The sequence below is a fragment of the Urocitellus parryii genome, chromosome 5, assembly GCF_045843805.1.
Source record: "Urocitellus parryii isolate mUroPar1 chromosome 5, mUroPar1.hap1, whole genome shotgun sequence".
Taxonomy (NCBI): Eukaryota; Metazoa; Chordata; class Mammalia; order Rodentia; family Sciuridae; genus Urocitellus; species Urocitellus parryii.
Genome location: NC_135535.1, coordinates 17,259,926 through 17,283,022, shown reverse-complemented (window position 1 = coordinate 17,283,022; position 23,097 = coordinate 17,259,926). Strand labels below are relative to the sequence as shown.

The 23,097-nt window shown below is 38.2% G+C and overlaps 1 protein-coding gene across 3 annotated transcripts in view; it reads left to right on the top strand.

The window, feature by feature from the left end:
* The window catches only part of Txnrd1 (thioredoxin reductase 1), a 60,999-nt gene that overhangs the window by 15,549 nt on the left and 22,353 nt on the right, over positions 1–23,097 (top strand). For 2 of the 3 annotated variants that reach the window (XM_026396753.2, XM_026396760.2), the window contains exons 2-10: positions 5,193–5,312; positions 6,966–7,038; positions 8,506–8,625; positions 12,733–12,875; positions 13,249–13,364; positions 15,242–15,467; positions 17,761–17,853; positions 18,413–18,489; positions 19,107–19,263. In XM_026396753.2, the coding sequence (XP_026252538.1) occupies positions 5,226–5,312; positions 6,966–7,038; positions 8,506–8,625; positions 12,733–12,875; positions 13,249–13,364; positions 15,242–15,467; positions 17,761–17,853; positions 18,413–18,489; positions 19,107–19,263 (1,092 nt within the window). In that variant the 5' untranslated portion in view covers positions 5,193–5,225. Of the gene's footprint in view, positions 1–3,680; positions 4,010–5,192; positions 5,313–6,965; positions 7,039–8,505; positions 8,626–12,732; positions 12,876–13,248; positions 13,365–15,241; positions 15,468–17,760; positions 17,854–18,412; positions 18,490–19,106; positions 19,264–23,097 lie in introns of all 3 variants that reach the window. The other variant, XM_026396743.2, reaches the window with a different exon arrangement.

Genomic DNA, 23,097 nt, shown 5'->3' with positions numbered 1-23,097 from the left:
TGCTGGGATAATTCTAGAAAATCCATCTTCAGATTCTTAGTCACATCTCCAAAGTCCCTTTTAAAGGTAACATTCACAGGTTATAGGGATTCATGCTCTTATGTCGGGGGAGTCACTGAGGAAAAGACAGCAACATTTTTGTGAATGACCGTTGTACCAAAGAAACACTGCTGGGATATTGGTTGAGTTGACTTTCAGATAGGATAGAAAAGCTCCGGAAGGAGGTAATCAACGAGGTACCTGTGGTCATTTACCAGAATACTTGACACAGAGTACAGGTGAAACATTACCATGGTTCTAGACATTATAGACGTATGCTAGCTGAATATCTAGATAACTGGCCATGGAGAGCCAACTTTCTAATTTCTCCTTAGAGGAAGCATCTCTCCTTCCCTGAACAATGAGGTGATTTTTTGATTTGCACTCACTTCAGTGTTACTGTTATTTTCTGTCCACTACCACCCACTGACAAACTCAAAATTTCCCCAGACCAGGGCTTGGCAAGTTTTTTTCTGTGAAAAGCCAGATAGTATTTTAAGCTTTGTGGGCTATGTGGCCTCTGTTGCAATCTATAATCAATTCTGCTATTGAAAAAGAAAAGTATAGACAATTTGGAAATAAATGGGTATGGTTATTTTCCAGTCTTATTCGTGGATAGTGAAATTTGAATTTAATGTAATTTTTATTATGAATTATTACTCTTTTCCTCTCCAACCATTTAAAAATATAAGAACCATTCTTAACGTCAAGGCTTTGGAAAAACAGATCTGCTGCCTTGGCCCTGTCATAGACCTAGTCTTTTTTAGAGAACCTGTAGCATTTAACTTGCAGTTTCCCTTTATTGCTTTCCTAGTTCATAATCCAAAGCAAGAAAGGCCTGAGGTACATCCCAGTGGCTGCTGCAGTACAAGTCCGACAGCCTTCAGGTTTCAAAGAAGATAAGCAGTTGGATCTGGTATAGGTTCTATAATCAGTGCTGAGTTTGTTGTTTGGGTTTTTAATAGACTAGACATGAACATCTATGGCATTAAGAAAAGTCAGGCTGCTTATTTTGCACATGAGGTATAAAACATTAAATTTAAGCAGTTTAGAACATTTGGGATGTTGCTCTAAATTGTTTAGCTCTTTTACCCAACTGTGCCACTTCGACAAAATACTTCCACTGTCCCTTGCTATTTAGCTACCATGTTAAAGACTTGCTGTGTTCTGGGCACTGTACTGCATTTACATGGATTGTCTGATTCACCCAAACCCCTATGAAGTAGTCCCTTGTTTTTGCAAACAGGAAAAGCAAGGCAGGAGGATTTAAGCATCTAGCATAAGATCATACTTAAGTTGCAAGTCAGGTTTGGGTTTGAACAAAATCTAATCTCTTAAACCATTATGCTAGACTCCTTATATTTTTCAAAATTTTTTCTATGTTTTTAATTTTATGTGTGAGAAAACGGCAGCCTCTTGGGTGTACGTAACCAAGTTAGAAGTTAGTACTCAAGTGTTTTGTTCTAAGTTGTTTTGAACTTTGAACATCACCTCATACATGTACCTTGACTTTGAGGTCAAAATTGTTTTCATAATGCTAGAATGCTATTTGCCTTTTTACTCAAGTGTGCTGTGGAGTTTTCCAGAAACTCAAAACAGGTGATGTTGCAGTAAATCAGTAGAGGAAGGAAGCAGATAATGAATATTGTTAATCCAGACATTGGCACTGAGGATACAAAAATGAAAGACAGATGAGGTGCCTGCCCTTATGGAGTGTATTGGTGGCAGTGGGATTTCATGGGCAGAGCACCCAACTCAGGGCTGTTAAGTAAAAACTTCATTTAAATCTAGATGACATGAGGCGCTGAAGTGGAGAAAAGAGAATGTGGTGGAACAGTCTCCAAGCGCCCTGACAACGTGTGTTATTAGAGTTGGAAGAAAACAGGAATGTTGTTTGGGAACTTTAGGGAAACTTGATAGATAAAATGGGCCTGTGTTGCCAAAAGATCCCCCAGTTCCCAGTGGAATGCCTTAGAAGGGCAATGTATTTGTGTACATTAAATAAAAATAAATAAATAAAAGTAATAGAACTTTGTCTATGTACTGGATTAGGCTTTGGTGGAAAGAGGGCATTTCATGAGAGGTGATTGCAGGAAGCTCAGGAGAAATCTGTGAGACATGCTGTAGTGCCCCTTGATTTCAAAATCCCCAGGCCAAGCTCAGCAATTTGGTGAGTTTTCAGGAATTTGGTAGAAATGGAGGCTCCTAAGGTTTAGATGATTAGTCCCACCCAGTCACTTAGTCTCAAGAATAGAGCAAGCATTTTATCCCAGGTCAGTTCTCCACAGAGCCAGGCAGTATGGAAGGAAAGGCCAGTACAGATCTGTGGGGGCGGGAGGGACTAAGGATTTCATATTCTAATTTTAAAGAAGTTTATTACATTTAAATTGTTTCCAGCATTGTACTGTCTTTTGGGGAGTGGGGAGCAGAGTTGTTTGTTTGTTTGTTTTTTAACTAGGAATGGGGTGGGGGAAGGCATTGCTATGAGACACAGATGTAAGAGAAAGGACACTTAATAACTAAGCCTGGCCAAGAAGTGACAAATGGCCTGCAGGCAAGGTGTAGTGTCCCTTGACTTTGAGGTCAAAATTGTTTTCATAATACGAGGATGCTATTTGCATTTTTACTCAAGTGTGCTGTGGAGTTTTCCACAGGACAGGTGATGTTGCAGTAAATCAGTAGAGGAAGGAAGCAGATAATGAATATTGTTAATCCAGACATTAAAGGGAATTGCAAAGATATTTTAAAATGTCACTCACTAATTTAAACAAAAATAATGTTCCTTTTAGCACACAGTGGGTATGTTAATTTTAAATTAATTAATAAATTTAAATTGTCCTAGTTTTAATCTCTAATGTAGTAAATGTTAATAGATAGAATCCACATAAACAAAAATTCTTGGATGTCCTAAATAATTTCAGATTGTAAAGGGGTCCTGAGCCGGACAGGTTTGAGAATGCACCCCCTCAGTCAGCAGCCATTGTTTCTAGCACTTGTAGCTGGAGGAGAGTGGGGCACTAATTCGTGCCACTCCTTACCCTCCTCTTGTGCTGCCTGGAAGAACTTGCCCTCTGCCCTCTATCCTATTTATCTTTCAGGTGAGATTTATCTTGAACAGAATGACAACAATTTTAATTTTAAATTGGTTTAAAATTTAAAAACATAATGTTTAGTTCTAGGGTCAACAAAAGGCCTGTGTTACTGATTTTACTCTACAAGAGCTAAAAATGTTCATACTTGCTCAGTGCCGCCTTTATAAAATCTGTGCACTGGTTGATAGAATTTGATTTTGAGCTTGAAATACAAGAACCCAGGTCAGCAACAGAATTTTTTCTAGCACTGATGATTAAGTTGGTGAGGGCTACTTTCAGCTTTTCAGCACAAGGATACATTTTTTTTCATTTGTTGAACTAGGTATGTTGGAAGCAGGACTTTCCCAGAATTGGTGGTTTCATTTAGACATCGATTGTTCAACAGTCTATGCAGATAAAATGAGGTTATTTTTCAAGAACATCCAGCTATGTCTATTTGCAAGTCATTCTCCTGCTCTGTGAGACTGAGGGAGTAGCACTTGTTACATGAAGCTCATTCTGGTCCTTTGCTCTGAATGGCTGTCATTACCAACTTGTTTTCCCCCACAGTGCCCTGCATTGAAGGAGCAGCCTCAGCCATGATGCCAGTTGTTGAATACTGGCTGTGCCTACCAGCTTCTGGCATTAGACCTTTTGTGCAGACTATCAGGGTGATATGGTCTTGTCCCCACTGTTGCTGGACTGTCCCTCTGGCCCCTGAGTCACCATGTGCACCTAGCATGCTGCCTGGGGACACCTGCAGGGATGAGCCTCCTCTTCCACATTCCTCAACTGCACCCCCTTCCACATCCCAAGCACCCTGTTTTGCTGGCCCCAAGTCCTGCCCTTCATCCGCTACACCTGATTGTAGGCAGGAGAAAAATATGCAGTCTGGGCTGGTAAGTTTGGGAATTTTTTGGCTATTAAGGTTAAAACTTTATGTTTAAAAAAACATTTTGTTTGTGTTCTTCAGCTTTTTCAGTCCTCTCCTTAGCACAGATTTTTATTTTAATAAAAGGTAATATGAAATAATAGTGGAATGATTGGATTTTTGAGAATCGAGAGTCAAAAACCTAAATTTATAAAGCCTGTTGCATAGAATATGAAAACGAAATAATATAGGAGACTTCAGGGCTGGGGTTGTGGCTCAGTGGTAGAGCGCTTCTCTAGCATAAATAAATATAGGAGACTGCGAGTATATGCAGATGAAAGGAATGAACTAGACAGAGCCATATTTATTTAAAATGCCTGGCAGTGGTTGAGTACTTGCCTAGCATACATGAGGCACTAGTTTCTATCCCAAATACTGTAAAAACAACCATAAGATACCTTGAAAAGCAGAGACTTCTTTTCTTATATTTTTCATGCAGGTCAATGTCAATCAGTTTTTCTGGATTTTTAGTTTTTTTTCTTTTAAACTTTTTAAACAGTTTTTAATAATTGTGTTAGAGTGGGGTTCATTATCATATTCATGCATGTATATATAACTTGATTAATCCGAATTTCCAGATTTTTAATGCTTCAGCTAAAATTATAGAAAAATCTTAAATATTTGACTGACTTTAAAATTGCTACATTGAAATAATTTTACCCACACTTTACCAGGCCCCTATCTTGGTCTGAGACTTTAACCCACTCATTGCACGTTTGACTTAGAAAGTAAAGATGATTACTAAACTATATTGATGGCACCATTAAAAATATACTGTACAAACGTTTTTAAAAACCTAATTTAAAATTTAGTTTCAAAATTCTAGGATGCTCAAACTAAGTTTAGGTCAAAGTTGCTTTGGTTGTGCTGCCAGGACTTCCCCATGTAGAAGTATTCCATGAACACTTGAAAGGAGAGAGTGTGGCACAAGAGGGCGCTGACTGGAGCCAGTCCTCCAGGATCGGAACCCAAAAGCAAGCAAGCAAGCACTGACCCCCGCTTGAAGGAAGGTGGAATATTTCTCTTCATGAACTATAACAGAAGTCAAATAACATTTTTTCTTTGAAAATTCCTTTTGCTTTCCAAAAGGAAGAATGTCTTACAAACTTTTTAGACATTGTTGCTTATTATTTTCCATTGTTTTTCTTTAGGCTTGTGAGGACAGTCTTCAACAACAACTGAAAATGAATGGCTCTGAGGATCTTCCCGAGTCCTATGACTTCGACCTTATCATCATTGGAGGTGGCTCAGGAGGACTGGCTGCTGCCAAGGCAAGGCTCCTTGTGTTGTGTATCATCTGGATTATGTTTGGAGGATTCCTGTCAATGACAGTTCCCCCCTCCTCTATGGAATTGGTTTGAGGCCCTTTTGTATTTTTCACATTAACTTTGAGTGGTACATGTTAAGGGACCATTATTATAAATTGCCTTTCCAAATTGAAATACGTGTTCTTGATATAGTACTGGGTCCATGCTTAGAACACATTTTCATTTAAGTTTGGTTGATTTTTTTTTTCTTCCAAAGATAATAAGGGTGTTTTGTGGAAATGGTTTGAAATTAAACAAATATATTTATCATTAATACTTGTATTAGATTTTTTTTCACTTTGATGATTTTCTTGTTCTCAGTCCCTTGTGTCTCTAGGAGAAAGATGAGGAAGAGCTAGATTTTTAAAACTTAAGTATTTGCCTCCAGTGTAGATGAGAGTGATCCAAGAGAATAACCTCTCACCGAGGCCTGGATGTGACTGGGAAGAGGATGTATAGGTCCAGATTAGGAGTGGGGCTCCTGGCCCTGAACATAGATCCACTGCCCAAGTGAGGACCTTAGCCCTGTCATCCTTTCTTCCAGGTTCTTTCAAAGATGACATGGTTTATACTCCCTTAAGGTATAGTTTGTGATCATGTAGGAAAGGTGGTAGATTCACATGAAGCTGACCAAATTAGGAGCAGGGCAGTGTCTAGCATGAAGTGACACTTCGCTGAAAGCAATTCAGGAATAGTACCTGATGTAATTTACTCTGGAAGTGGTGCGCAGGGACTCTGTCCTCTTAACCATTAGAGGTTTAGTTGCCAGCGTACAAAGCTTAGTCCCTGAGAAAGGTAAAAGATACTCAAATGAACCTGACTGTTGTCTTCATTCCCCCAAAAATATATTTGGAGACTTTATAGATAGATACCATCAGTTTTTTCGTGGATTCCTCACATGAGAATTGTAGGAAATCTGACAATTTCGAGGGGAAAAAAAATTATTCAGTATCTTGCCTTATAAACTGAATTAGGTAGAACTTACAAATGCTTTCAAATGTCTTGTCTTTAAGGTTACAAGTTGTTTGAAGGGCTGTAGCTGTCAATAAATTGGCTGTACCAGCTCTGTAGCACTTGAATGGCCACATTTTTTTTTTTTCAGATTATTGCTTAATCTACTATTGTTTGAGTAGAATTATGTAAGAGGATTCTAGGGTTTCTATCCAGTTCCAACGATTTTATAACTGGAATCTGCTTAATCTCTAAAGCTGCCCTCACAACTGAGTGTTTTGTGTGTGTGTGGGTTTTTGTTTGTTTGTTTGTTTTTTAAGGTACTGGGGATTGAACTCAGGGGTACTTAACCACAGAGACAGGGTCTCACTAAGTTTCTTAAGGCCTTGCTAAGTTGTTGCTGAGGCTGACTTTGAATTTGGAAGATCTTCCTGCCTCAGTCTCCGGAGCCATTAGAGTTACAGGCATGAGCCCCACACCTGGCCTATCTGAGGATCTTAGTTTTTATCTTGGAGTTGAAAAGTCATGGTACTTGAAATTCCCTTGTATAAATAATTGGTTATGCCTTAGGCATTATAGCTTAATAAAACAGCATGGATGTTAGCAGCCCATTGCCCATTTATTATATTAACTCTTTCAACTCATTTTAGTAATTTTGTTTTCCAGGAGGCAGCCAAATATGACAAGAAGGTTATGGTCTTGGATTTTGTCACTCCAACCCCTCTTGGAACTAGATGGGGTAAGCTCCTAAAGTAGTTCAGAAGTGGTTTTGTAGAAGTCAGTTTTTCCCTAGCAATGATTTAAGTAGCTCCTAAAACCCACTGAGACAAACAAAAACCAACAGCATATCTCTTTCATTTGAGCCAAGTTAAAGTTGACTTGGGTTAAATGCTAAAAATCCAGGTTCTTTAGCACAGCCAAGATAGAAACCTTTTGCACAAGTTATGCTTTATGGTAAACATTTGTGCAGTTTAATGTATTTAGGGAGTTAATAAGTGAAAAATGTGAACCTTTTAAAACTTCCTGTTTTAAATCCACTTTCTACATTCAAATAAAAACTAGAATCAGAATGGGCAGCCTTGCTGCTTCTGTCTTGAGGAATTTTATTTTTATTATTCATTGATTAAATAAATTCTGATTTAAGAACCAGTGTCCTGGGGAATATAGCTTAGATTGTCACAGTATGAAAGAAATTTCTGCCCCCTGTGGCACCTACATTTTGGTGTGGAGATTAAAAACAAGCAAGGACTTCACAAATTGTGATAAGTGGTCCTGAAATTTTTTTTATAATGGGATAGAGAAGAACTGGGTAAAGGAGAGTTTTGACTTTGAGAAAATTATCAAGGAAGGCTACTGAAGAGATGGCAGTTAGGCAAAGCCTTAAAAAGTAAGAATGAACTCCCTATACCAGAAGCTGAGGCATACTCTCCAGGCCGCTTTTCTCTGTTTCATAGTGGTACATTCAAAGGCCCTGAGGTACATAAGAGCCCTTCATGCTTCTAGCATGAGTGGTAGGAGCTGGAGGTAGCATGAGGGCTTTGCAGGCCAAGATGAGAACTTTGAACTAATCAAAGCATAGTGGGAAACCTTTGAGGAGTTGAAGGCAGGAGAGTAATGTGGTAGTAAATTCTATGAAGATTACTTGGCTGCTTGCATAAGGAGGAGGCAAGAAGCAGAAATCTAGGTACGGCAATATCACAATTTCTCATTTATCCATTTAGCAAAAACTTAAATGTCAATCCTGTGCTGGGCACTGTTCTTGGTACTAGGTGTGTCCCCTACCCTGCAGTGCCTACCTCCACAAAACTCTTGGTAGTGTTCTTAGAGGACATAGCTTTGAGCTGTGAGGTCCAATGTTGTCTTGCATGCTGATTGATTTTATTTTGGCAACCTCTCCACCTGCCTGCATCTTATTTTAATGGGAAACAAGCTATCACAGTGCTGTTTAAGCTTAGAGATATTGTGCTATTTTGAAGGGGTAGGGGTGAGGGAGATGGGACATGAGTCCTTTGTAGAATCCAGTGAAAGCCTCCTTAAGAAAATAAAATGCACATAAGTTAACAATTTTTTTGTGTGTAGTTTCAGAACCACTGCAGTTAAGCCATGCTTAGCATAACCACTCTTTGTCATTTCTGCATATGGGTTTGATGGTAAGGATGGGGTGTGTGTGCACATAGTAAAATTTTAATTTTTAATGTTGTTGCAGGTCTTGGAGGAACGTGTGTGAATGTGGGTTGCATACCTAAAAAACTAATGCACCAAGCAGCTTTGTTAGGACAAGCCCTGAAAGACTCTCGAAACTATGGCTGGAACTTTGAGGACAATGGTATGGGAGTGAGAAAGCTCCTCTTCTGTTTGTGCTTTTGGGGGTTTGAACTGGTATCTGGAAATGTGAAGCTAGCAAACACCCTGGAAATTGTTCTTAGTGTTTACATTTGTTTGTTGACAAAGTCACTGCAATTATCCTTTGTCAGATAGCTACATAGTATAGTAAGAACAGATATTTAATATGGCATTTCTACTTAGAAACCTAGAATTCATTCTTTTTCTTTTTTTAAAAAAATATTTATTTATTTATTTATTTTAGTTTTCCCGCGGACACACATCTTTGTTTGTATGTGGTGCTGAGGATCGAACCTGGACCGCACGCTTGCCAGGCAAGCGCTTGAGCCACATCCCCAGCCCCTAGAATTCTTTCAAATGAATCTCCTAGTGTATGAAAGAGGTCACACAGTGTTTGTAATGTGAAGGAAGTGCAGATCGTATCTGATGGGCTTTGTTTTGAAGCTATTGAATTTTTCTCCAAAGCAGGTCTTAGGAGAGGTATTGTTTGTTTTGGAGGGAACATTTAGACTTTGTTGCATTAAAAATACTTAGAATTCTCTAGAAACCCTAGACAAATTAAGGAAGGAATCTGTGACTTTAGAAAGTAGATTGCATTTTTTGGTGGAAGAATAAAGTGAGGCCTGGTACAGTTATATGAATTATTCAGGTTTTCTTAGATCAGTATCACCTGTTTCCTGGGACCCTTTTAAGTCTGCTTTCTGTCCACAGCTTTTGGAGACCTGAGGCTATACTTGAGAGTTTTTCATTTTTTTGTTCTGAACCCCATTTTAATTTTTTTTTGCCAAAAGAAAAGAGAATTGAGTAAACTCAGCTGACCTAGGAAGCATGAGTTTGATACCTAATTGCCATACTCTGCCCTCTCCCTCTCCTCTCTAAGCTGCTCACTCTCCTTTCTAGAGGCCGTCATTCCTGCCTGGCCTGCCAGGTAGCGCCCTTCCCCTCCTGGACACTGCTGTGAACACATCCAGTTAGCAACATGGTTTTTCTTCCTTTTCTTGACTGGATTTCTTTCTGTCTTTTTTTTTTTTTTTAATTCCAGAAGTTCTTCTGATGAAAGTTATATAACAGGAGTATTAATCATCTATATAGTGTCCAGCACTCAGGTTTGTGTGTAGTACTTGTTGATGTTAGTCTTTAGCTATCAACTCATAAGAAAAAAAAATGTAGTCAGTGGAACAGGATTGCTTAATGTAGTTAAGAATGTAGGAAAATTTATGTAATGTGACTTTAGAATCTTTAAAGGATACTGGTTACTCGTTTGAAAAAGAAAAGAGTAGGCCACTGCTGAATGTGGATTCTATTAGTGGGACCAACTAAAAATAATTGTAATAAATTAAGCAATCAGGTAGGGAATGATGTATAACTTAGCAGATTGACAGATCTTTACAGCAAAAGAATGTTTCTGTGGCTGTAATGTAACAACAATATGAAATAGCCATGCATATTTTTTATTTATTTCTAGTTATAGAATCAAAAACTAATAAACATACAACAAATAAGATAATAAGGAGCCAATACTAGCACAGTTCAGACTCCCTGAATTTCCTGGGGTTTGAAAACTTGAATCAAATCAAATTTGTCTATCCTTATATACATTATTTATCCAACTGATTTAACTATCTTACCTCCTTTGTGTTTCTTCCTCCTTAAAGTCTTTTTAAGATAGAAATACATGATTTTCTGTTTTAACCTCACGATTCCTGTGCTTGTCAGCAGCAGCAGCTCCAGAGTCTTTGAGAACAGCTGAAGAACTGCACTCAATTCTTACACTTTTCAGTAGAGAATGCTTGCCGCTTCAGCCCTTCTCATCAAACCTTTGTTCTGAAATAAAATGGCATACTGTGCCTGTCAGGATCTACCACTGAGGGAACAGTGCTTACCCTCCCTCCTTTTGGTGGTAAAATAGTTGTGGCGAGGAATAAAGTATATGCAGATAAACATTACTTTATTTCACTAGGTCTTAGAGCTAGAAAGAAACTTGGGGGTGTATTTTTCAAATGAGACCAAAACCTTTAGAGAGGCTACTGATTGGTGCTTCCTACTAAATGAATTTTGAAGTGTTATTTTATATTTTTAGAATAGGAACACATCTAATCTCATGTCCTTGATCAAACAACAGCTCTTTTATTTTCTAGAAACACTGTGTCTGACACTGCAGATAGCACCCAGCATGCTGAGGGAGGACAGGGACCTGAACCAAGCCAACAGCTGAATCTAATGACCAGGAGAGTAACAGTCACCCCACAGCTGGCAGGTCCAGACCTGAGATCTGCCTTTTTCCTAAAGTTTCAAACTGATACACAGAGAAAGTCATAGATCCTAAAAAAAATTTTGAGCTCAGTAATTCAAGCTGGATGAATTGGTCCTTTCTGGAAGATTGGTTGGCTTTATATTGCTTAGGGTTATCCATTTGAGTGCTTTTATGATCAAGAATGAAATGTGTCTTTTAAAATTGAAGTATTTGAAAAGGTTTAGGATCCCATTGTCATTATGGAGAAAATAAGATCATTGTTCACAGTGGGGCTTGCAGAATTTGGGGATATATCCTCATCATATACCTGGTGTTTTACATGGCATGTGACTGCCACTGATGGGTGTGTGCCCTTGGTACTCCTGTCTTTGTTTTCCTGGATATATAACAGGAGTAATTCCTGTTCCCTGGGGTGCTTTGAGGCTTAAGTGAGAAGATGTGCCCGACATGTTAAAAGTGATGATGCAGTTCTGTTAGTCTGGTTACTGTAGTTCAACCTAAGGCGTGGCCTGGCTCTCTGTAGTGGAAGAGAGTAAACTAGGAGATTTGACCAAGATCCACTGCTGTGTGCAGAAGGGCACACTTAGGTGCAAATGCATTCTGCCTGCCTGCTGGAATCTGCATTCTAGAGGTTTAGCAACGCATTTCGGCTAGTAGAACAGCCAATGGTATCAGGAGGCCTAGGAGAGATGCTGAGGCTATGCCAGTAGATGGACAGAGTGTGGGTGTGTAGAATCCTGCTAATGTTTGGGAACACTGATCGGTGGTGGGTTTGGGGTATTATCAGAAGACAGGGCACCCTAGCAAACTAGAGTTCCATGTATGTCCCAGAGTCCAGTTACCACTAGTAGCATATAAGGTGGGAATCTGAATGTTACAAGACATTCAGAAGAGACCACAAGACCAAGACTATAGGAGCAGATCAAGTGCTTTGATGCTGAATCCAAAACTGGTAGCCCGAACTTTTTGAAATTCCTTCTGTTTGAGTACAATCATTCTAGACACTGAGGCTAAGGGTGGCTATCTGCTGTGCCATAAGGTGAAGGACCCTCTATAGGGAAAAGAGATTTGAGGAGTTTGGAAATCAGACTGGGCCTAAGCCACAAAAGGAAGGCCTTAACAGAAGTGTTGAATCTAATCATTGAATTTGAATTTCAGTCATTGAAATCATGAAATTTATTGGTGCTATTACCTAATTCTAACTATGTCTTATTTTAGAATATGGTATTTCCTATAGGATTAGCAGAGTACAATTCACTTAGTAGTTTTATACTTATAAAATTTCAGACATGATTTTTCCCTTTGACCTAGCTTATTGTTTCTCTGTGGTGGTGATGTTACTGGCACTTTGGGCTGGACAGTTCTGTGGTAGATGAAGAAGAATAATTAGCATCACTGGCTGGCTGGGCATTGAATGTTAGGGGCATCCCTCAGTCACTGTGACCACCAATGGTATATGTCTGGGATTAACTTTGGATACAGTACTCTAGTTAAGAAGAAAGAAAGAGGAACATAAAAAGAGTTTGGTAATTGTTGCAGTTAGATGGGGTGAGGTATGCTATTGTCCATTCCTGGTGGACAGGCAGGCAGGTGGGTCCAGGTTCCCTGCAGCGTCCTCCACCCCAAGCACATAGTCCTCTTGGCAGGAGGTCTTGCATTAATTATATTAAATGAATGGTGGTCTTCCAAAAGGGAAAGAATATTGAAAATGAAAAGGTATCTCATGTGCTCAAAATGAAGAACAAGCTCTACTCTCTTTATTCCATGTTTGTAGTTACTGAGAAACTCATGTTTGTTGGGCAGTTGAAAAGCTAAATGTCTTACTTTCTTACACAGTTAAACATGACTGGGAAAAAATGACAGAAGCTGTACAGAATCACATTGGCTCTCTGAACTGGGGCTACCGTGTAGCTCTACGGGAGAAAAAGGTGGTCTATGAGAACGCTTTTGGGCAATTTATTGGACCTCATAGGATCAAGGTAATTGTAAAAGCAGCATCCTCTGTAACTTTTTTTTTTTTTTAAGCTTTGGTTGGTGCTGGGGAGAAAAAGAGTTACAATATTAAAAGTATTATAATAAAAGTGCAAGTCACTGTGACCCAGACTGTCCAGTTTGGTGATTTTGACATCCGTGGGGGTGTGGTGGAGTGTCAGCATACTGGGCCAGATTACCTGGATTTCAGGCTTGGCTCTGTCATTTGCTAGCATTGTGACCTTAATATCTCTTTCTTAATGAATCATCAAATTTTTGTGTGGCTCAAATGAAACACTGAAGAACAAGTCTTTGTTAACTTTTAAGTTAATTTTAAGAACTAATTACTTATTAGAGTTGATGTATTGGGTTCTTTTGTAGGCAACAAATAACAAAGGCAAAGAAAAATTTTATTCAGCAGAGCGATTTCTCATTGCCACTGGTGAAAGGCCACGTTACTTGGGCATCCCCGGGGACAAGGAGTACTGCATCAGCAGGTAAGGTTAAATACAAATGTTTTTAGAATTGAAAACTACAAGCACTGGTCATTCTGCCACTTAAAGTCAATATTAACAACACTGCTAACATACTTCTATATAGATACACACTTGTTTGTGTTTGAAATTATCTCTGCCTCATCCAGAGCAGCCCAGGTGGCACATGTTGCCATGGCTCTCTTGGAAGTGCTGTCATAGTCTGGGCTGCTGTAACAACTAACTTAACTGGGGTAGCTGAAATACCAGAAATTAATTTCTCATAGTTCTGGAGGTTGGGAAGACCAAGGTCAGGTGATCAAGGTGTGGGCAGATTCTGTGTCTGCTGAGGGTCTGTTGCTTTGTTTGTAGATGGCATCTTCTTTCTGTGTTCTCAGCTGGTAGAAGCTGCACAGGCAGCTCTCTGTCTTTCATCAAGACACTAGAGCTCCGCCTTCATGACCTGATCACCTATGAAGGACACCGCCTCATAACACCATCTTCTCTTGGGGGCTAGGACTTCAACATGTGAATTTTGGTGGGGGGAATGGGAACAAACATTAGTCTCAACAGATACCCTACCCTACTCTTCCCTCCACTTCCCTCCACTCCCTTCTGCATTCCTCTTCCTCCTTCTTTCCTCCCTCCCTTCCTGTCTTTCTTGACATGGTCTTACTATGTTGCCCAGGCTGGTCTCAAACTCCCGGGGTTCATGTGATCCTCTTCCCTCAGGCTCCTAAGTATCTGGATTATAGGTCCATGCTACTTGCCCAACTTGCTTTTTATATATATTTTTAATTTGTTCTAATTAGTTTTACATGACAGTAGAATGCATTTTGACACATTGTACACAAATGGAGCACACCTTCTCATTCCTGTGGCTGTACATGGTGCTGAGTCACACCAGTAACACAATCACACAGGTATATAGGGTAATGAAGTCTGTCATTCTACTGCTGATTTTCATATTTTAAAAACTTTTTAAATTTGGTACCAGGAATTGAACCCAGGGGCCTTAGCCACTGAGCCACATGCCCAGCCCTTTTTCTTATTCTCACTGAGTTGCTTGGGGCCTTGCTAAGTTGATGAGGCTCGCTTTGAACTTTCTGTCCTCCTGCCTCTGTTTTCCGAGCTTCTGGGATTACAGGTGTGCACTAATGTGCCTGGTTAAAAACTCTTTTTTAACAATGCTTTAATGATATCTTATATGACTTATGTATTCTCTTAACTATAAGATTTTCATCATGTTTTACTCTTTATACTTATTTTAATATTATAAAAACAAGATTTTGAAAAATTTTCTCACCTTTCTCTTCACTTTTTTTTTTTTTGTACCAGGGATTGAACTCAGGGGCACTCAGCCACTGGGGCACATCCCCAGCCCTATTTTATATTATATTTAGAGATGGGGTCTCACTGAATTGCTTAGGGCCTCACTTTTGCTGCAGCTGGCTTTGAACTCACGATTCTCTTGCTTCAGCATCCTTAGCAGCTGGGATTACAGGCTTGTGCCACCACACCCTGTTTTCTCTGCTCTTAATAATCGATATTCCAAGTGAGAAATAACATAGGCTTTTTACCTTTGACAGAAGCTGAAGGTGGGGTTTGGGTTTGCAATTGTATTATGTGTTTCATGCAGTTAAATCATGTGGCTGTAGGTTGGAATGTTGTCAGGAAGTAAATGGTTTGCTCTGTTTAGCAACTGGGCTTGAGCTACTCTGAAAGAAACTAGCAAGAAAGGGAAAATATCTTAAGATTTTATAAAAACTTCTCATGTGTAGCTAATTGAATGTTTATAATATTAAAAATTTCTTGTTCTTATTTGGTTTAGTCACTATTCATATATGAACCTTTTTCTATATTTTCTTTCTTCTTTCCCTATCCCTTTAAATTCTTTTCAGTGATGATCTATTTTCCTTACCTTACTGCCCGGGTAAGACCCTGGTGGTTGGAGCATCCTATGTCGCTTTGGAATGTGCTGGATTTCTTGCTGGTATTGGTTTGGATGTCACTGTTATGGTGCGGTCCATTCTCCTGAGAGGATTTGACCAGGACATGGCCAATAAAATTGGTGAACACATGGAAGAACATGGTATCAAGTTTATAAAGCAGTTTGTACCAATTAAAGTAAGTGGGGTTGACCATGGGTTTACTGATTTTGTACTCATGATGAAAGGCAAACAGAGGGTTAGGTTTGGGTAGTGGAGACATCGTTTGGGCATTATAAACCATCGGGAGTCCTAATTCCTCACCTTTTATATATTGAAATAAGCTTGTACCTGCCCACTGCTTAAATAACTCTGCTCTTATTTATGGATTAATAATACCTTCTTTGTCAACTTACTCTTGGTACTTTCTTGATTAAAACTTTCTGTTTTTGCATTCTTTTATAATGTTGTCTTTGGTCTGCTGTATTTTATTTCATCATATGTAGTAGAGATTTAAAAATAAGGGTTCAAGGGTAGGCTGACTTTGTTTTTCTTTGTGAGACATTTTCCCAGGGTATGTGATATATTAAATTATGTACTATGTCACTCTGGCTTTCCAGGAAACAGTTAACTTCATTTCATTTTATGGGCTCTTTTTTGGTCATTTGGTCTTTATTTCCAAAGGCCTAAAATATGCCAAATTATATCTGAGACCTTGTTAACATTACCACAATGTTTTGACATATGAGAGTGACAAAATTGATAAGTTAGTGATACTTTCCTTTAGTGCAGGATAGACTATCATGGTCAAGTTTAGAAATTTTAGCTATTTGTTTCCTCTTTCAGTGACTTGACTTGAGTTCTTTGTATGGCCATGGGTCTCTTTGCTGATGGGTAAAAGTATGAGCTTTGGGATAAGAATGACCTGTATTCAAATCTTGTCAGTTTCCACATGACTCATTCATTTAATGTCTGTGAGCCTCGGTTTCTTTTGTAAAGTGAGAAAGATAATGATTATCTCCGAGTTCTGAGTGAGGATTACATTAGCTAACTTTTAAGCCATTGGAACAGTACCTGGCATAAAAGAAGTCTAAGAGAATCCATTTCATAGTACTGTTGTGGGGATCACAAGTCTGCTGTTTCTAGGAAGTAGATGGCTACATTTGCATTAAGGCTGAGAGTAAGAAACAACTGAATGTGTGGGTTTTGCTGGTAGTAAAGTTAATCTTCCTGTGTAATCTCTTAATATTTGGAGAGTTTGTGAAAACCTGGTGGACTGTGCCTCCTTAAATAGTATTATCAAAGTGTCTGGGTAGTGGATTATTGCTGTACTGTAAAGTGCTGAGTGGAAGGAGCCTTTTGTGAAGAGGTGGGAGAACAGGACATTTTGGTCAGAGGTTATAATGTATACAGAAAGGCTCTGGGGAGGAAAATTGGTCTAGACACAGAGAAAGCCTGGCTAGAGTACAAAGTGAATAAGGGCAACGATAGGATGAGGCTCTTTACCTACCACTTTGAAACAAATATAAGCTATGAACCAATTGAATTCCTCTCCAAAGATGAGAACTTTTTAATTTAAACAGGAGAGACTTCCAGTGCACTCCTAAGAGATTTAACTATATAAGAAAGGAAGAGAATTCAAGAAGAAAATCTTTACTGTTATTGATGTCAAAAGTAAAATGACCCTGAAGAATGTTCCCGAACAGAGTGATTATATTTTAAAGGTAGGGCAGAAATTGCAGGTGGTTTTATTGTTTTCTTCCAGGAAATATTTTATAAAAGCCCATGATTGGCTGTTACTCAGAGACAGTAGGTTAACTACAGACTTGAGGAAGTTTCCAGGTGGCAGTGCCTCTATGTCATTGTTATCCAGAATGGATTAGCCTTGACACCTTCCTGTAATAAGTTGGTATGTTCATTCTCTTGCTGTAGCACAGATGTTTTCCTTTCTGCCTCCTTAACAGCCATTGAAACACATACATCTCTTTGCCACTATGGTTTTTACAGCTTGCTAGCTGTCATTAAAATTATTAATAATCTACTTCAATACCTGTTCTTTGTTGTCAGTGATGTGACTATCTGAAGTCAGAAGGGAATTTCTGAATTTGAGCAGTAGTGACTTTCCCATGGTGAAAGCTTCTGGGTGAATTATGAGATAGGAAATGGGAAAAGCAGTTGAGATATTGGTCTGATTTTTAGGGACTGGCATGTACATTCTCTGGCTTTTTTTTTTTTTTTTTAAACCTGTTTTTCCCTCTGAACTTTACTATTTGAAAACAGCCTCTCTAAGAAGCAGTGTTAAGCTGTGACAAAGAAGGGGCTAGCTAAATAAAAGAATCTCGTATCATCCTAATGATGTGAAGGTGAGGTAATTGGGATATAAAATGCTTTTTAAGCCAGATTTTATATTTCAACTTTGGGTTAGCCAGATTGACAGGGAAGACAATTATTTTCCTTAATAAACGTCTATCAAAACTTTATCACTTTTGCAGATTGAACAAATTGAAGCAGGGACACCAGGCCGACTCAGGGTGACAGCTCAGTCCACCAATAGTGAGGAAATCATTGAAGGAGAGTATAATACGGTAAGGAGATGCCCAGGGCACTATTCCAACAGAAAGCAAGTAACATGCTTCTTGGTTCTCTGTTGTGTACTTACAATGACTCCTTTTAAAATCACTTATTCTGAGCCCCTTCTAAGATATCTTCAGTACTTCTGATATTATAATTTGTTTTGACAAAGGGTAGCTTCATATTTTCTCTACTGTAACTTAAAATATTGTTTTATCAAACGGCTAAAAAAGGTATCAGATGTTTTTGAATGAGTTAGAATTTCTCTGTCCCTTTTACCTCCCAGCCTGCCACTTGGAAAATAACTTAATCAGTCATAGAGTATGTTGTGTTTGTCTGTAAACTTGGCTGAGTTTATTAAGGCATTAATTCTTTCTCATTATTAATAAGAAACAAAGAGCTATTTCTGCTGTATCATGTTGGAGAGGTTTTTTTTAATTGAGGGTTTTAATTTGTTTTAACTTGTATTATTAAGTATTTATTACTAAGTAGGAAATGAAACTATATTAGCTTAATAATCTGAAAAATGTTTAATTCATGCAAAGGTTTTTAAAAAGTCTATTAATTTTTCAGGTACTGCTGGCAATAGGAAGAGATTCTTGTACAAGAAATATTGGCTTAGAAACTGTGGGGGTGAAGATAAATGAAAAGTAAGAAAAAAACATTGTCATTCAATACTATTTCACTTATTCCTAACATTGATCAATTCTAGAGTATTTTAAAGTTATTTTTAACATAGTTGGAGAGTTCCCTTTTTTGGTTTAGAAAATAGAACACTCTTCAGTGCCACTCATATTAGTGTTTCCTGCATTTATTTTGTTTTGTTGGTTATTTTAATTTAGAATTGTCTCTGTAAGGTTTCTTTCTTTTTTTGGCCATACTAATAGGCTCAAACCCAGCATTCTACCTCTGAGCTACATCTGTAGCCTCCTTATAATAATTTTATTTTGATAAAAGGTCTTGCTAAGTTGCCTGGGCTGGCATTAAACTTGTGATCCTTGGTCCTCAGCCTCCCAAGTAGCTGGGTCTATAGGTATACACAATGTAGTGTGCCTGGACAGAGGTTTCCTATAGTTTTCTTATTTCTTTGATTTTTCACAATATTGCCAGGATTGTCACTAATCGTTTTGGTTCCTCTAAGCTTTTTAATAATACACTAGAACATCGTTCTCAGAGTCAGTTTTGGGCTTCATGGGGAGAAAGGGGATTTAGTTCTATTTAGTTGATATTAGTAATGACAGTAATTTTTAATTAAACGAATTTACAGAACTGGCAAAATACCTGTCACGGATGAAGAACAGACCAATGTGCCTTACATCTATGCCATTGGTGATGTATTGGAGGGAAAGCTGGAACTTACCCCAGTGGCCATCCAGGCAGGAAGATTGCTGGCCCAGAGGCTTTATGCTGGCTCCACTGTCAAGGCAAGTGCTGTCGTCCACTGAGACACTCTTTTTAATAATCCTCTCTGTCCTGTTTAGTGGTGCAGTTGGGAAATGCACCAGGTTTGAGTAATTTAGTACTTTGGTAATGACATTCTAGATCTGCTTTATTAAGTGTATTCCAAATGATACATTGTTAGGTCTGCTATACATTTGTGACTTTATTATGAAAATTGTCACTTTTGGAATCACACTTAGAATAAAGAGGAGCTAGTTGTGTTTCATATACTTACAATAGTTGCATTTTCCATCAGTTTCATTATTATCACTGAAAGTATAATTTTCTAAGTCTTTTTTTTTGTACCTATCTAAGCTATAAAAGGATTTGGGGATTTTAGGCAAAAGTTTCAGTGTGCAGAGTTGTTTAAACTACTGTTCAGACTTTGTTCCCCAGTCCTTTCAAAGAAAATGTCTTTTGTTCTTAGGATATTAAATATGTTTTATGCTAATGTTAATGCTTTAGAGTGATTTTGTTTAAAGTCACAGTAGAAAATTGAATGCTTCCTTTTGTAGTATAGAACCAGATGGCCAAAAAGAATAATATACCCTAATTATTTTTTAAAAAGGAATTCTGGGAAAATGAATTGTGAAGAATTTAGTTACTACCCATTTTCCTTGAATATAAATCATCATGGGTTGGCTACAGTAATGGAAATCTCATGGAATGATGCTAGTACAGTTTATTTGTGGCCTGGAGTTATTCTGGATTTGTAGCATAATAAAATCTGATTAGAGATTAGGGGTAGAAGGGTTCTGTCAGAGTGGCTAGATAGGGTTCATATTCCTATTGGAACAAAGATAACAAGATCACCTCTTTGAGTTAAATCTTATATTCATTATCGGAGATAATGAGTATCTGGTAAGTCAAGAAAGGGCATTCAGAAATATAGCTTGAGATGTATTTGGTTTTTTAATTTATATCTTGCAGATTCCTGAAATAAAAAAGAAATATTTTTATATAACAGCAATAACCAAAGGGTGAACATGAAAAAGATTGCACTAAATTTGAAATCATGTGGCACAGAATTTCTTAAAATCTGGATATTTTCATTTCCTTGTGGATAGTCCTTCTACATCTTGTTGGTAGTCTCAAGTGAATCTCTGGAGGTCTGAGAACTCTCTTTGTGTAACCCCCTCCTCTTTGGTAGTCTGCCTTATAGCTGCAAGCCACCCTGGCTGCCCTGAGCTGTCATCACTGTCTCTAACTGGGAAAGACTGCCAGGCTCTTCAAGTTTCCCCTCACGGCATGGAGGTCCAGGAGTCCCTCTGGGCAGTAACCCCGAGCCAGCAGAGGGCCCACCTCCTTCTGTTTCCCTTCTCTTGAGGGCCACAGGTGCTGCTGCTTGTCCAGTGTCCATTTTTGTCTGGTTTGTTCTTATTTAATGTAGGAGGGTAGCTCTGGCTCATGGCATACCAATTACTTGAAGTGGATATCTGCCTTTTGTATTAGAGAAATCCAAGTATGTTTATGGTCTTTTTAAGAGAATAAGAATTATATTTATTGTTTCTGGCATATTTTAAAGATTTTATACTATATTTTAGAGAATGAGAATTGCATTTTTCACATTTTAAATGTAGAATGTTGCTTAGGCTTATTGTCTTCTGGTGGTCTTCGTTCCCATTTTAGTGGCTCCATAATAGTACACTGACCGTATGTATGTGTTACATTCTAATTCTTGGGGGTTATTTTAAAGCCACTTTTAATATTGCCACTGTTGAAGAGGACTGCAGCAAAACTCAATCAGTATATGTAGCCTTTTCTATGTATGAAATTATCATGCCATTATAATTATAGTAGCATGTTATTGTAATAACATAATCTTATAAATTTTTTAAAAGTAGGATTATTGATCCAAAGGTGTAAAATACTTTTATGACTCCTATATGTATTACCTAATTGATTTCAAAGAATTCTGTTAATTTTTGTCTCTAATCTGAGATTATCAGGTCTGATAATTTCCTATATATTGTTTTTTGCTACTTTATTTAGAGGAGAGAAAGTGGTAATTGAAGGTAACATCAGTTGGTAGCTGCCACAATATGAGGATGCTGATCTTTTCTTTATAATCATTCTTGCCAGACTTCAAGCCTCTACAAAGACTTTTCACATGAGTGGGTGATTCTCAGTGTAGTTAGTGTCTGGGATTGGGATTTCACATGCTTTTGATAGAAATTTATTTCTGCTTTCCTTTCCCACTTTTGAACCATTTAAAAAATTTTTCTAATTTGTTATATATGACAGCAGAATGCATCTTCGATTCATATTACACATATAGAGCATGACTTTTCCTGTCTCTGGTTGTACACAAAGTAGAGTCACACTATTTGTGTCATCATACATGTACTTAGGGTATTGATGTTCATCTCATTCCACCATCTTCCCTACCCCTAGACAGCCTCCCTTCCCCTGTCTCCCCTTTGCCCTATCTAAAGTTCCTCCATTCCTCCCATGCTCCCCACCCCAATCCCCATTATGGATCAGCATCCTCATATTGGAGAAACCATTTGGCATTTGTTTTTTGGGGATTGGCTTACTTCACTTAGCATAATATTCTCCAACTCCATCCATTTACCTGCAAATGCCATGATTTTATTCTCTTTTAATGCTGAGTAATATTTCATTGTGTCTATATGCCACATTTCCTTTATCCATTCACCTACTGAAGGGCATCTAGGTTGGTTTCACAATTTTGCTATTGTGAATTGTGTTGCTCTTATACATTGATATGGCTGTGTCCCTATAATACGCTTTTTAAAAGTCCTTTGGGTATAAACCAAGGAGAGGGATAGCTGGGTCAAATGGTGGTTCCATTCCAAGTTTTCCAAGGAGTCTCTATACTGCTTTCCAGATTGTCTGCAATTTGCAGTCCCACCAGCAATGTATGAGTGTGCCTTTCCCCCACATCCTTCCAACACTTATTGTTGTTTGTATTCTTGATAGCTGCCATTCTGACTGGAGTGAGATGAAATCTTAGAGTATTTTTGATTTGCATTTCTCTAATTGCTGGTGATGTTGAACATTTTGTCATATCTGTTCAGTTCCTTGGCCCATTTATTGATTTTTTTGCGGGGGGGGGGTGTTAAGATTTTGAGTGCTTTATATATCCCAGAGATTAGTGCTCTATCTGATGTTCATGTGGTAAAAATTTGCTCCCATCCTGTAGGTTCTCTGTTCACCTCACCATAAGCTCTCTATTCACCTCTTTATTCACCTCACTCTATTTATCTCACTTTGTCTTTTGGCGAGAAGAAGCTTTTTAGTTTGAATCCATCCCATTTATTGATTCTTGATTTTATTTCTTAATGCTATAGGAGTCTTTTTAAGGAAGTCAGGCCTAATGTGACAAAATGGATTCTATCCATTATCCATTTTATCCTACTTTATCTTCTGTTAGGCACAGGGTCTCTGCTTTAATTCCTAGGTCCTTGATCCACTATGAGTTGAGTTTTGTCCATGGTGAGAGATAGGGGTTTAATTTCATTTTGTGTATATGGATTTCCAGTTTTCCTAGCACCATTTGTTGAAGAGGCTATCTTTTCTTTAATATATGTTTTTGGCACCTTTGTCTAGTATAAAATAACTGTAATTATGTGGGTTTGTCTCTGTGTTCTCTATTTTTCACCATTGGTCTACAAGTCTGTTTTGGTGCCAATATCATGCTGTTTTTTGTTACTATTGCTCTGTAGTATCGTTTAAGGTCTGGTATAGTGATGCCACCTGCTTCCCCCTTCCTGCTAAAGATTGCTTTAGTTATTCTGGGTCTCTTATTTTTCCAGATGAATTTCATGACTGCTTTTTCTATTTCCATGAGGAAT